Genomic DNA, 14,179 nt, shown 5'->3' with positions numbered 1-14,179 from the left:
CTGTGAGTAGGGGGCTGGGGGTCCTGGGGGGGTCACAGGGGTCAGGGGGTCACAGGGGTCCTGGTGCTACCCTGCAGGGGGTACGTCATGAACCCCGTGAGTAGGGGGTCCTGGGGGGTGGGGGTCCTGGGGGCCTCACAGGGGTCAGGGGGTCAGGAGGGGGGCCCATATCCCACCCCATGAGTTTTGGGGGTCAGGGGGTTACAGGGGTCAGAGGAAGGGGGCACATGTCCCCATGAGTTTGGGGGGCTGGGGGTCAGGGGTGCTGGACAGAACCATTTGGGGCTTGGGGGTGGTAAAGTTGGGATGAACCATTTGGAATTGGGGGAATGTGGGGTGAACCATCATTGGGGGGGAACGACACCCTGGGGTGATTTTGGGGAGAGGGCCCCCGGTCTAACCCTCCCTCCCCCCAGGTGTTGCTCCCCGCCAAGACCCTCATTTACCGCCTCACCTCGGCACCGACCCCCTACACCCTCCTTCTGACACCCCCTGCCCCTCCCCCACCCCTGCCCCTCCCCCCACTCTTAAAGGGCTACACTCGTGCCATCCCCCCCCCCAAAATCACCAGCACCCCCAAAACCCCCCTGGGCCAAAGGCTGGGCCGGACCCAGGGCTGGGGGAGGGGGCACAGGGGGGGGGGAACAACCCCCCAAATCATCTGGGGGGGCCCAAGGGGACCTCATTTTGTACCAACCCCCCCCAAATCACCTGGGGGGGACCTCATTTTGTACCAACCCCCCCAAATCACCTGGGGGGGCCAAGGGGGACCTCATTTTGTACCAACCCCCCAAAATCATCTGGGGGGGCCAAGGGGGACCTCATTTTGTACCAACCCCCCCAAATCACCAGGGGGGGACCTCATTTTGTACCAACCCCCCCCCAAATCATCTGGGGGGTCTTCAGGGGGACCTCATTTTGTACCAACCCCCCTCCCAAATCACCTGGGGGCTTCAGTGGGCCCTGATTTTGTATCTGCCCATCCCCCCAATTCACCAGGGGGCCAAGGGGACCCCAGTTTTGTACCCACCCCCAAATTCCCAGGGGCTTCAAGAGACCCCAGTTTTGTATCTGCCCCTCCCCTCAAATCACCTCGGGGGGGCCTTGGGGTCCTCATTTTGTACCAACCCCCTCAAATCACTGGGGCGGTTTCAGGGGACCCCCATTTTGTACTCCAACTCCCCCAGGGTCGGGGGGGTCCTCGAGGGTCCCCCATTTTGTGCCCCCCTTTCCGAGGGTTTTGTTCAAACCCCCTTTGTTTACGCCGAGAACGGGACGGAATAAAAACCCACAGGCGACACTTTTGGGGGTGGTTTTTGGGGGTGGTTTTTGGGGTGTCCCTGGGGGTGGGGGTGGTTTTTGGGGTGTCCCCAGGGCTGGGGGTGGTTTTTGGGGTGTCCCCGGGGTGGGGGTGGTTTTTGGGTGTCCCTGGGGTGGGGGTGGTTTTGGGGGCTTTTGGGGGTCAGAAGTCGTCGTCGTCGCAGATGTCGAGGAAGACGTCGAAGGCCTCTCGGCTGCAGTTGCCGTCGGGGCTGAACACGTACTTATGGAACGTCCTGTCCACACACACCGCTGGGGACGGGGGCAGGGGGAGTTTAGGGGGCCTGAGCAGGATTTTGGGGGTCCTGAGCAGGATTTTGGGGGTCCTGAGCAGGATTTGGGGGATCGGGGGGAGTTTTGGGGTCCTGAGCAGGGGTTTGAGGGGTTCTGAGCAGGGATTGGGGGTTAGGGGGAGTTTAGGGGGTCCTGAGGCAGGATTTGGGGGTCAGGGGAGAGTTGGGGGCCCTGGAGCAGGGGTTGGGGGGTCAGAGGAGCAGTTCAGGGGTCCTGAGCAGGGTTTGGGGGTCAGGGGACTCCTGAGGGGGATGGGAGGGGTTATAGGGGGTCCGGGGGGAAGTTGAGAGGGGATTTGGGGGAAATTGCAGGGGGTGTTTGGGGGAATCATGGGGGGTTTAGGGGTCCTGAAGGGGGTTGGGGGTGTCAGGGGGGATCTCTGAGGGTATTTTGGGGGTCCCAGGGGGGTTATTTGGGGTCTGTTTGGGGGGTCACCACTGATGATGGAGCTGGGGCTGCGCCCCCTCCCAAGGCGCAGACCCGGGGGCTCTTTGGGGTCCAGGGGGTATTTTGGGGGTCCCAGGGGGTATTTTGGGGGTTATTTTAGGTTCCCAGGGGGGTGTTTGGGTTCCCAAGGGGATATTTTGGGGGGTCACTCACCAATGATGGAGCTGGGGCTGTGCCCCCCCTCCCAGAGGCACAGACCCCCGGTGGGTGTTTGGGGGTCCCAGGGGATATTTGGGGGTCCCAGGGGGTATTTTGGGGTTATATTGGGGGTCACTCACCGATGACAGAGCTGGGGCTCGCGCCACCCCCTCCCAAAGGCGCAGACCCCCACTGGGGAGTTTTGGGGGTCCCAGGGGGGTTATTTGGGGTCTGTTTGGGGGGGTCACTCACCGATGACGGAGCTGGGGCTGCGCCCCCCCCTCCCAAAGGCACAGACCCCCATTGGGGAGTTTTGGGGGGTCCCAGGGGGGTTATTTGGGGTCTGTTTGGGGGGGTCACTCACCGATGACAGAGCTGGGGCTGCGCCCCCCCCTCCCAAAGGCGCAGACCCCCGGGGCCTCGGCCGGGACGGTGAAACTCGCCAGGGACCACTGGGACTCCACGTAGGGACCCAGCACGGGGCCCACCTTCCCCACCCGAGCCAGCCTGGGGGGCACAGCGGGGTTAGGTGGGGGTTATGGGGGTCCTGGAGGGTCACTGGGGGTCCTGGGGGTCTCAGGGGGTCACTGGGACTCCACGTAGGGACCCAGCACGGGGCCCACCTTCCCCACCCGAGCCAGCCTGGGGGGCACAGGGGGGGTCAGGGGGGTTGTAGGGAGAGTTTGTTCCCTCCCCCATTTTTGGGGTCTTCCTCCCTGTGTTGGGGTCCCCCCATTTCTGTGGTCTCCCCTTCTCCATGTTTAGGGTGTCCCTCCCCATATTGGGGTGCCCCCCCCCATTTTTGGGGTCTTGTCCTCCATTTTTGTGGTCCCTTCTCCATATTGGTGCCCCCCCCATGTTTGGGATTGCCCCCCCATTTCGGGATCCCCCATTTTTGGGATTGCCCCCCATGTTTGGGATCTCCCCATGTTTGGGATCCCCCATGTTTGGGATCCCCCATGTTTAGGATCCCCCGTGTTTGGGATCCCCCATGTTTGGGATCCCCCATGTTTGGGATCCCCCATGTTTAGGATTCCCCGTGTTTGGGATCCCCCAGGTTTAGGATCCCCCCCGTGTTTAGGATCCCCCATGTTTGGGATCCCCCATGTTTGGTGCCCCCCCATGTTCGGGATCCCCCGTGTTTGGGATCCCCATGTTTGGGATCTCCCCCATGTTTGGGATCCCCCATGTTTGGGATCCCCCATGTTTGAGATCCCCCGTGTTTGGGATCTCCCCATGTTTAGGATCCCCCCATGTTTAGGATCCCCCATGTTTGGGATCTCCCCATGTTTAGGATCCCCCCGTGTTTAGGATCCCCCATGTTTGGGATCTCCCCCGTGTTTGGGATCTCCCCGTGTTTGGGATCCCCACGTGTTTGGGATCCCCCGTGCTTGGGATCCCCCATGTTCGGGATCCCCCGTGTTTGGGATCCCCCACGTTTGGGATTCCCCGTGTTTGGGATCCCCCCGTGTTTGGGATCCCTCATGTTTGGGATCCCCCATGTTTGGGATCCCCCATGTTTGGGATCCCCCCGTGTTTGGGATCCCCATGTTTGGGATCCCCCATGTTTGGGATCTCCTCCATGTTTGGGATCTCCCCATGTTTGGGATCCCTCCCCATGTTTGGTGCCCCCCATGTTTAGGATCCCCCACAGGTGCCCCCCTGGCCCCCCCTCACGCGGATCTCCGGTTGAGCCGGGTGTCGCGCAGGGCGAAGACGTGGCCGGTGCCTTTGTCGCTGGCGGCGCAGAGGAACGAGGAGTCGGGGCTGAACGCCAGGCTGGGGGGGAAACACCCCAAAATACACTCAGGGACACCCTGAGATCCCACCAGTGCCACCAGTGCCCTCAATGACTCCAGCACAGCCCCAGCAGTTGGGGCAGAACACCAGGCTGGGGGGAACACCCCAAAACACCCTCGGGGGGGCCCCAAATCATCAGGGAAACCCCCAGTCACACCCAGTGCCCCCAGTGGGGTCAGTGCCCCAGCACAGCCCCAGCAGTCGGGGCTGAACGCCAGGCTGGGGGGAAAACACCCCAAAATACACTCGGGGGGGGGCCCAAATCATCAGAGACAGCCTGAGACCCCCCCAGTGCCACCAGTGCCCCCAGTGCCTCCCAGTGCTCCCAGCACAGCCCCAGCAGTCGGGGTTGAACGCCAGGCTGGGGGGGAAACACCCCAAAACATCCTCAGGGGGGGCCCCAAATCATCAGGGACACCCCCAGTGCCTCCCAGTGCCTCCCAGTGCTCCCCAGTGCCTCCCAGTGCTCCCCAGTACCCCCAGCACAGTGTGGTGGGGTCGGTGCCCCAGCAGTCAGGGTTGAACGCCAGGCTGGGGGCACAGACACCCCAAATCATCAGGGACAGCCTGAGATCCCACCAGTGCCACCAGTGCCTCCCAGTGCCCTCAATGACTCCAGCACAGCCCCAGCAGTCGGGGCTGAACACCAGGCTGGGGGGGAAACACCCCAAAATACACTCGGGGGGAACCCAAATCATCAGGGACACCCCCAGTCCTTCCCAGTGCCCCCCAGTGCCACCAGCACAGTGTGGTGGGGTCGGTGCCCCAGCAGTCGGGGCTGAACGCCAGGCTGGGGGGGAAACACCCCAAAATACACTCAGGGGGCCCCAAATCATCAGGGACACCCCCAGTGCCTCTCAGTACCTCCCAGTGCTCCCCAGTGCCACCAGTGCCCCCAGCACAGCCCCAGCAGTTGGGGTTGAATGCCAGGCTGGGGGGAAAAACACCCCAAATCATCAGGGACAGCCTGAGACCCCCCCAGTGCCCTCAATGACACCAGCACAGCCCCAGCAGTCAGGGCTGAACGCCAGGCTGGGGGGGAAACACCCCAAAATACACTCAGGGGGCCCCAAATCATCAGGGACACCCCCAGTGCCTCCCAGTGCTCCCCAGTGCCTCCCAGTGCCCCCCAGTACCCCCAGCACAGTGTGGTGGGGTTGGTGCCCCAGCAGTTGGGGTTGAACGCCAGGCTGGGGGCACAGACACCCCAAATCATCAGGGACGAACACCAGGCTGGAAACACCCCAAATATACACTCAGGGGGACCCCAAGTCATCAGGGACACCCCAGTGCCTCTCAGTACCTCCCAGGTATACAGTGCCACCAGTGCCCCCAGCACAGCCCCAGCAGTTGGGGTTGGGCAGCCAGGCTGGGGGAAAAACACCCCAAATCATCAGGGACGGCAGTCGGGGCTGAACGCCCAGGCTGGGGGGAAACACCCCAAAATACACTCAGGGGGGACCCCAAATCATCAGGGACACCCCCAGTGCCTCTCAGTACCTCCCAGTGCCCCCAGTGCCACCAGTGCCCCAGCACAGCCCCAGCAGTTGGGGTTGAACGCCAGGCTGGGGGGAAAAACACCCCAAAACATCAGGGACACCCTGAGAGCCCCCCCAGTGCCTCCCAGTGCCTCCCAGTACCCCCAGCACAGTGTGGTGGGGTTGGTGCCCCAGCAGTCAGGGTTGAACGCCAGGCTGGGGGCACAGACACCCCAAAACATCAGGGACAGCTCTGAGACCCCCCCAGTGCCTCCCAGTGCCTCCCAGTGCCCTCAATGACTCCAGCACAGCCCCAGCAGTTGGGGCTGAACACCAGGCTGGGGGGAACACCCCAAAACACCCTCGGGGGGGCCCCAAATCATCAGGGAAACCCCCAGTCACACCCAGTGCCCCCAGCACAGCCCCAGCAGTCAGGGCTGAATGCCAGGCTGGGGGGAACACCCCAAAATACACTCGGGGGGGGCCCAAATCATCAGAGACAGCCTGAGACCCCCCCCAGTGCCACCAGTGACCCCAGTGGAGTCAGTGCCCCAGCACAGCCCCAGCAGTTGGGGTTGAACACCACGCTGGGGGGAACACCCCAAAACATCCTCAGGGGGGGCCCCAAATCATCAGGGACACCCCCAGTGCCTCCCAGTGCTCCCCAGTGCCTCCCAGTGCCCCCCAGTACCCCCAGCACAGTGTGGTGGGGCTGGTGCCCCAGCAGTCAGGGTTGAACGCCAGGCTGGGGGCACAGACACCCCAAAACATCAGGGACAGCCTGAGATCCCCCCAGTGCCCCCCAGTGCCTCCCAGTGCTCCCAGCACAGCCCCAGCAGTCGGGGTTGAACGCCAGGTTGGGGGGAAACACCCCAAAACACCTTCAGGGGGGGTCCCAAATCATCAGGGACACCCCCAGTGCCTCCCAGTACCTCCCAGTGACCCCAGTGGGGTCAGTGCCCCAGCACAGCCCCAGCAGTTGGGGTTGAACGCCAGGCTGGGGGGAAAACACCCCAAATCATCAGGGACACCCTGAGATCCCCCCAGTGCCTCCCAGTGCCCCCAGCACAGTGTGGTGTCGGGGCTGAACGCCAGGCTGGGGGCACAGACACCCCAAAATACACTCAGAGGGGGCCCCAAATCATCAGGGACACCCCCAGTGCCCACCAGTCTCACCAGTACAGAGTTCCAGTGCCCCCAGTCTCACCAGTACAGGGTTCCAGTCCCTCCCAGTTTTCCCAGTCTCACCAGTACAGGGCAGCAGGGCCGGTGCCCCTCCTGAGCTCCAGCAGCTGTGCCCAGTGCCCCCAGTGCCTCCCAGTGCCCCCAGTCTCACCAGTGCAGGGTTCCAGTCCCTCCCAGTGCCCCCAGTCTCACCAGTGCAGGGTTCCAGTGCCTTCCAGTGTCCCCAGTCTCACCAGTACCAGGGTGGCAGGGTCGGTTCCAGTGCCCCCAGTCCCTCCCAGTGCCCCCAGTCTCACCAGTACAAGGTTGCTGCGTCCCTCCAGTCTCACCAGTACAGCGTCCCCAGTCCCTCCCAGTGCCCCCAGTCTCACCAGTACAGGGTGGCAGGGTCAGTTCCGGTGCCCCCAATCCCTCCCAGTGTCCCCAGTCTCACCAGTACAGGGTGGCAGGGTCTGTCCCAGTCATTCCCAGTGTCCCCAGTCTCACCAGTACAGGGTGTCAGTCATTCCCAGTCTATCCCAGTCTCACCAGTACAGGGTGTTAGTCATTCCCAGTGTGCCCAGTCTCACCAGTACAGGGTGTCAGTCATTCCCAGTGCCCCCAGTCTCACCAGTACAGGGTGTCAGTGTGTCCCAGTCTATCCCAGTCTCACCAGTACAGGGTGTCAGTGTGTCCCAGTTTGCCCAGTCTCACCAGTACAGGGTGGCAGGGTCGGTTCCTCTCCTCAGCTCCAGGAGGCGGGCGCGGCTCTGGGTGCAGAAGAGCCTGATCAGGGTGCCCAGTGCCCCCAGTGTGTCCCAGTCTATCCCAGTGTCCCCAGTCTCACCAGTACAGGGTGTCAGTGTGTCCCAGTCTATCCCAGTCTCACCAGTACAGGGTGGCAGGGTCAGTTCCTCTCCTCAGCTCCAGGAGGCGGGCGCGGCTCTGGGTGCAGAAGAGCCTGATCAGGGTGCCCAGTGCCCCCAGTGTGTCCCAGTGTCCCCAGTCTCACCAGTACAGGGTGTCAGTGTGTCCCAGTGCCCCCAGTCTCACCAGTACAGGGTGGCAGGGTCAGTTCCTCTCCTCAGCTCCAGGAGGCGGGCACGGCTCTGGGTGCAGAAGAGCCTGATCAGGGTGCCCAGTGCCCCCAGTCTATCCCAGTCTATCCCAGTCTCACCAGTACAGGGTGTCAGTGTGTCCCAGTGTCCCCAGTCTCACCAGTACAGGGTGGCAGGGTCAGTTCCTCTCCTCAGCTCCAGGAGGCGGGCGCGGCTCTGGGTGCAGAAGAGCCTGATCAGGGTGCCCCTGCGCGAGGCCGAGCCCACGATGCTGCCGGGGGGGCTCAGGGCCACCACCCCCACCTCGCTCTGGTGGGCGTTGATGGTCACGGGGGCTGAGGACGTGCCCGGCTTGGCCAAGCCCAGGTCCTGGAAAGGGGGGACACACCAGTAACCCCAGTGCTCCCCAGTATCCCCCAGTGCTCCCCAGTAACCCCCAGTGCTCCCCAGTAACCCCCAGTGACCCCCAGTGCTCCCCAGTAACCCCCAGTGCTCCCCAGTAACCCCCAGTAACCCCCAGTGCTCCCCAGTGGCCCCCAGTGCTCCCCAGTAACTCCCAGTGACCCCCAGTGACCCCCAGTAACCCCCAGTGCTCCCCAGTAACCCCAGTGACCCCCAGTGACCCCCAGTGCTCCCCAGTAACCCCCAGTGCTCCCCAGTAACCCCCAGTGAGGGGCTGGGACCTCCCAGTGACCCCAGTGAAGGGCTGGGACCTCCCAGTGACCCCCAGTGAGGGGTGGGACATTCCAGTAACAACCAGTGAGGGGCTGGGACCTCCCAGTAATCCCCAGTGAGGGGCTGGGATACTCCCAGTAACACCCAGTGAGGGGCTGGGACCTCCCAGTAATCCCCAGTGAGGGGCTGGGACATTCCAGCAACACCCAGTGAGGGGCTGGGACCTCCCAGTGACACCCAGTGAGGGGTGGGACATTCCAGCAACACCCAGTGAGGGGCTGGGACCTCCCAGTGACACCCAGTGAGGGGCTGGGACCTCCCAGTAACACCCGGTGCTACCCAGGAACACCCAGTGAAAAACCAGGACCCCCCAGTAACCCCCAGTGCTCCCCAGTAACCTCCCAGGACAGCCAGTGAATGGCCAGGACCCCCAGTGAACGGCCAGTGAGGGGCTGGGACACCCCAGTAACAACCAGTGAGGAGCTGAGATATCCCAGTAACACCCAGTGCTCCCCAACACCACCCAGTAACACCCAGTGTTCCCCAACACCACCCAGTGCTCCCCAATAACACCCAGTAACACCCAGTGTTCCCCAGTAAACCCCAGTAACACCCAGTGTTCCCCAGTAACACCCAGTGCTCCCCAATAACACCCAGTAAGTGTTCCCCAGTTAACCCCAGTAACACCCAGTGCTCCCCAGTACAGCCCCAGTGCTCCCCAGTACCACCCCAGCCCCTCGTGCATCCTCTCCCCGTCCCCCCCAGTCCCCTCCAGTCTCTCCCAGTCCCTGCCCTGTCCCCCACCCATCCCTCCCAGTATCCCCCAGTCCCACTCAGTCCCTCCCAGATCCTCCCCAGTCCCTCCCAGTGCCCCCCAGTCTCTCCCAGTCACCTCCCAGTCCCCTCCCAGTGCCCCCAGTCCCTCCCAGTCCCTCCCAGGTCCCCTCCCAGTCCCTCCCCAGTTTCCCCAGTCCCCACCCAGTCCCTCCCAGTGCCCCCAGTCCCTCCCAGTCCCTCCCAGTGCCCCCAGTCCCTCACCACGAGCTGGAGGCTCCCACACTTGTGTCCCGGGAACACCAGTAAGGCCCGTTCCAAACTGGGACACAGATCCACGATCCCTGGGGAAAGGGGGGGTCTGAGCCGGATTTTGGGGGTGGGACCCCCAAACACCCCCAGACATTGAGGGGACCCCCAAAACACCCTCAAATTGGGGGACCCAAAAACCCCCCCAAAGCCCCCTCTCAGCCCCCCCCTCTTGGGTGTCCCCGTTTTTGGGGTGTCCCCCCCCCAGGATTTCAGGCCCAGTTTTGGGGCTCCCTCAGATTTTTGGGATCCACTCTGGGGGGGTTTTGGGATCTTCCCCAGGGGGGTTCGGGGTCCTCCCCTGGATTTTGGGGTCCACAGGGGGGTTTTAGGGGTGTTTTTGGTGTCCCTGGGGTGTTTTCGGGGTCCCCAAGGGTGTTTTTGGGGTCCCCAGGGGTGTTTTGGGGGTCCCTGAGAGGATTTTTGATGCCCTCGAGGATGTTTTTTGCGTCCCTGGGGGTGTTTTTGTTTCCCCAAGGGTGTTTTTGGGGTCCCCGAGGATGTTTTTGGGGTCCCCAGGGGTGTTTCTGGGGTCCCTGGGAGCGTTTTTGTTGTCCTTGGGGGTGTTTTTGGGGTCCCCAAGGGTGTTTTTGAGGTCCCCTATGTGTTTTTGGGGTCCCCAAGGGTGTTTTTGGGGTCCCCAAGGGTGTTTTTGGGGTCCCCAGGGGTGTTTTAGGGGTCCCTGAGAGGGTTTTTGGTGCCATCGAGGATGTTTTTTGCATCCCTGGGGGTGTTTTTGGTGTCCCCAGGTGTGTTTTTGGGGTCCCCAGGGGTGTTTTGGGGGTCCCCGAGGGTGTTTTTGGGGTCCCCAAGGGTGTTTTTGGGGTCCCCAGGGGTGTTTCTGGGGTCCCTGGGGGTGTTTCTGGGGTCCCTGGGGGTGTTTTTGGGGTCCCAAAGGGTGTTTTTGAGGTCCCCAGGGTGTTTTTCTTGTCCCTGGGGGTGTTTTTGGGGTCCCAAAGGACGTTTTTGGGGTCCCCCCCCACCTTTGGGGTTGTCGCGGGTGTCGAACTCGAAGAGCTTGGTGGGCCGGTGTGGGAAGGAGAAGACGTAGATGCGGCTCTGCAGGGCCACCACCAGCCTGGGGTGGGGGGCTCAGGGGGCTCCCAAAATTGGGGGAAGCACCCCAGCACCCCAGTCCCCTCCCAGTGTCCCCAGTTTAACCAGTAACCCTCCCAGTCCCACCGCTGGTGCTGCGTGAGCAGGGCCCGCATCAGCCTGGGGAGGATTGGGGGTTTTTGGGGGGTCCTAGGGGGGCTCAGGGGAGTCCTTGGGGACCCCCAAAGTTGGGGAGGACCCCAGCACCCCGAGTCCCCTCCCAGTGTCCCCAGTTTAACCAGTAACCCCCAGTCCCACCATGAGTGCAAGGCCAGCACCAGCCTGGGGGTTGGGGGATCTTGGGGGGTTCTGGGGGGATTTTGGGGGTCTGAGGGGGTCCAGGGGGGGCTTGGGGGTTCCTTGGGGACCCCCAAAGTTGGGGGGAGGACCCCCAGCACCCCCAGTTCCCTCCCAGTCTCCCCAGTTTAAGCAGCAACCCCCCCAGTCCCACTGGTGGTGCTGCACCAGCAGGGCCAGCACCAGTTTGGGACCCTCCCAGTGCTCCCAGTTACCCCTCCCAGTCCCTCCCAGTTATCCCAGTCTCTTCCAGTTCTCCCAGTCACCTCTCCCAGTCCCTCCCAGTGCTTCCCAATCTCTCCCAGTGCCCACAGTTGCCCTTCCCAGTCCCTCCCCAGTCCCTCCCAGTCCCCTCCCGGTGCCCCCCAGTCTCCTCCCAGAGTCCCCAGTGCCCCTCCCAGTGCTCCCAGTGTCCCTCCCAGTGCCTCCCAGTGCTCCCAGTGTCCCTCCCAGTGCCTCCCAGTGCTCCCAGTGCCCCCAGTACCTGTCGTGCCTCATCCTGACGGCCAGCACTGGTTTGGGGAAGCTGAACTCCAGCACCAGTTTGTCCTTCCCCTCCCGGGCATCGTCCCAGATCAGCACTGGGGGGGATGGGGGAGGGGTCAGGGGGGACCCCCAAAATTTGGGGAACCCCTCAGAGATCGGGGGGGCACCCCCAGATTTGGGGATTCCCCCCCTCCCAGGGATTGGGGGGTCAAAATTTGAGGAATCCCCCCCAAGGGATTGGGGGGGTCAGGAGGGACCCCAAAATTTGGGGAACCCCCCCAGGGATTGGGAGGTCAGGGGAGACCCCAAAATTTGGGGAACCCCCCCAGGGATTGGGGGGCGTCAGGGGAGACCCTGAGATTGGGGACCCCCATAGGAATCAGGGGAGGGTCCCCCAGATTTGGGGAACCCCTCCAGGGATTGGGGGTTCAGGGAGGGATCCCCAGATTTGGGAAACCCTCTCCCAGGGATTGGGGGGGTCAGAGGGGACCCTGAGATTTGGGGAACCCCCCTCAGGGATTTGGGGGCTCAGGGAGGGACCCCCAAAATTTGGGGAACCCCCCCCAGGGATTGGGGGGGTCAGGAGGGAGACACCCCAATATTGGGGACCACCTCCCCAATGGTTTCAGGGGGGGCTCTCAGGGATTTTGGGACCCCCTCATGTTTTTTGGGGGGGCATTCCCAAGGGATTTTTGGGATATTTCAGGATTATTTGGAAACCCCCCCTGGTTTTTGGGGGCGTCTCAGGGATTTGAGGACACCCCCCCCAGTTTTTGAGGGGCTCTCAGGGATTTCGGGACCCCCCCCCAATTTCAGGGAAGCTCTCAGGAATATTTGGACCCCCCCCTCCGGTTTTTGGGGGGTTCTCATGGATTTGGGGACCCCCCCTGGTTTTTGGGGGGCTCTTTCAGGGATTTTGGGGACCCCCCCCGGTTTTGGGGACCCACCTGAGGTGTCGGGGAATTTGGGGTGACTCCCCCCCCCCACGAGCGCCAGGAGGTTGGAGCGGTTCAGCATCTCCACGAGCCCCACGGAGCCCACCTGCTCCATGTCTGGGGGGACCCCAAATTCTAAGGGACCCCCCAGACCCAAGACCTCAAAGGGAACACCCAAACAGGGGAACCCCCCAGCACCGCCATCCCCCAAATTAGGACCCCAAAAAGGACCTCCAACCCCAGGATCCCAAACCCAGAGACCAAAGGAGACCCCCAAAACTGAGGGAGACCCCAACCAAAGGGATCCCCCCCAGCCCCACCTGCTCCATTTCTGGGGGAACCCCAACTCTAGGGACCCCCGAAATTAGGGATCCCTTGAAGGTGGGGAGACCCCAAAACCACCCCCAGACCAAGGGGGACCCTCAAAACACCCCCAGCCCCCTCCCACGCCTGTGGTGGTCCCTGAACCCCCCAAAACTGACCCCACCCCAGGCCTGGGGACCTCAAACACCCCCAGCCCCCCAAAACTGACCCCTTCCCCTTTAGGGACCCCAAAACACTCCCACCCACTAGAGACCCCCAAAACACCCTCTGACCTGAGAGACTCCAAAACGACCCCCTGACACAGACGACCCCAAACCTCCCCTTTAGAGACCCTCAAAACACCCCCCCACTTAGAGACCCCCAAAACACCCCCTACAGAGACCCCCAAAACAACCCCTCACATTTAAAGACCTCCCAAACACCCCCACACACTTAGAGACCCCCTAAAAACTGCCCCCATTCCCTTAGGGACCCCAAAACACCCCTGACACTTAAGAGACCCCCAAAACAAGCCCCCTGACACACTCAGAGACCCCCAAAACACCCCCTCCTTCTTAGAGACCCCCAAACACCCCCTGACAGACTTAGAGACCCCCAAAACATCACCAGTCCCCCCAAAACTGACCCCTTCCTTTAGAGACCCCCAAAACACCCCCCAAAACTTAAGAGACCCCCAAAACACCTCCCATTTAGAGACCCCCAAAATCCCCCTCACACTTAGACATCCCCAAAACACCCCCCCCTAGAGACTTCAGAACACCCCTTTAGAGACCCCCAAAACACCCCCCACACTTAAAGACCCCCAAAAACTGCCCCTTCCCTTTAGGGACTCCCAAACCACCCCCACACTCCTAAAGACCCCCAAACCACCCCTGACACATTTATAGACCCCCAAAACACCTCCCCTCCTTCTCCCACACCACAGGGGTCCCAAACGCCTCTACCCCAGGACCCTCCCGCAGGAGGGCCTCCCCAGCAGCCCCCGGGCCCCTCACCCAGGTGTCCCTCTCCATGAGGGGCTCCACGCTGAAGATGCGGACCCTCGAGTCCATGGCCACGCAGAAACAGCCTGGGGGGCACAGGGGATTTTGGGGGACCCTGGGGGATTTGGGGGTCCAGGGGGGGTTGGAGGTCCAGGGGGAGTTTAGGGGCTCAGGTGGGTTTGGGGAGTCCCTATGAGGTTTGAGGGTCCCTGGTGGGGTCCTTGGGGAGCTTAGGGGTTCCCAGGGGTTTGGGGTCCCTACAGGGAGTTTTGGGGCCCTACAGGGATTTGGGGGTCCCTGGTGGGGTCCTTGGGAGTTCCCCGGGGTTTGGGGGTTCCCAGGGGGTTTGGGGTCCTACAGGATTTGGGGTCCCTATAGGAGTTTGGGGTCCCTAGGTATTTGGGGGTTCCCCAGGGGATTTGGGGTCCCTACAGGGAGTTTGGGTCTCGCTAGGGGATTGGGGTCCTACAGGAGTTTGGGGGCCCTGGTGGCCCTTAGGCTGGGACCCCAGGGGCTTGGGGTTCTTGGGGGTTGGGGTCCCCAGGGGATTTGGGGTCCCTACAGGAGCTTGGGGTCCCTACAAGGGGTTTGGGGTCTCCCAG

General features: G+C 62.6%; 1 protein-coding gene and 1 long non-coding RNA gene across 4 annotated transcripts; both read right to left on the bottom strand.

Annotated features, from left to right (window-relative positions):
• Positions 1-1,453: 1,453 nt before the first annotated feature.
• WDR45 (WD repeat domain 45) lies at positions 1,454-13,663 on the bottom strand (the record flags this gene model as incomplete). Its single annotated transcript, XM_050305926.1, is given in 10 exon segments — positions 1,454-1,572; positions 2,564-2,706; positions 3,877-3,978; positions 7,860-8,068; positions 9,413-9,492; positions 10,441-10,535; positions 11,334-11,430; positions 12,283-12,387; positions 13,590-13,601; positions 13,604-13,663. Coding segments are annotated over 10 exon segments (1,013 nt in total), but the record flags the coding sequence as incomplete, so codon positions are not given.
• LOC126635001 (uncharacterized) lies at positions 4,200-7,688 on the bottom strand. Of its 3 annotated transcripts, none has more exons than XR_007627481.1 (3): positions 7,531-7,688; positions 7,356-7,411; positions 4,200-4,218 (listed from the first exon to the last, which is right to left on the bottom strand). It is a non-coding gene; the product is annotated as an uncharacterized LOC126635001 (long non-coding RNA). The 3 variants fall into 3 exon arrangements; XR_007627480.1 differs by lacking the exon at positions 4,200-4,218 and adding an exon at positions 4,771-4,789; XR_007627479.1 differs by lacking the exon at positions 4,200-4,218 and adding an exon at positions 6,555-6,573.
• Positions 13,664-14,179: the final 516 nt, after the last annotated feature.

The sequence above is a fragment of the Myiozetetes cayanensis genome, unplaced genomic scaffold (assembly GCF_022539395.1).
Source record: "Myiozetetes cayanensis isolate MyiCay16 unplaced genomic scaffold, myiCay2020 scf1036, whole genome shotgun sequence".
NCBI classification, from domain to species: domain Eukaryota; kingdom Metazoa; phylum Chordata; class Aves; order Passeriformes; family Tyrannidae; genus Myiozetetes; species Myiozetetes cayanensis.
Note: the sequence above shows the minus strand (reverse complement) of the source record. Positions and strands in the feature narration are given on the sequence as shown.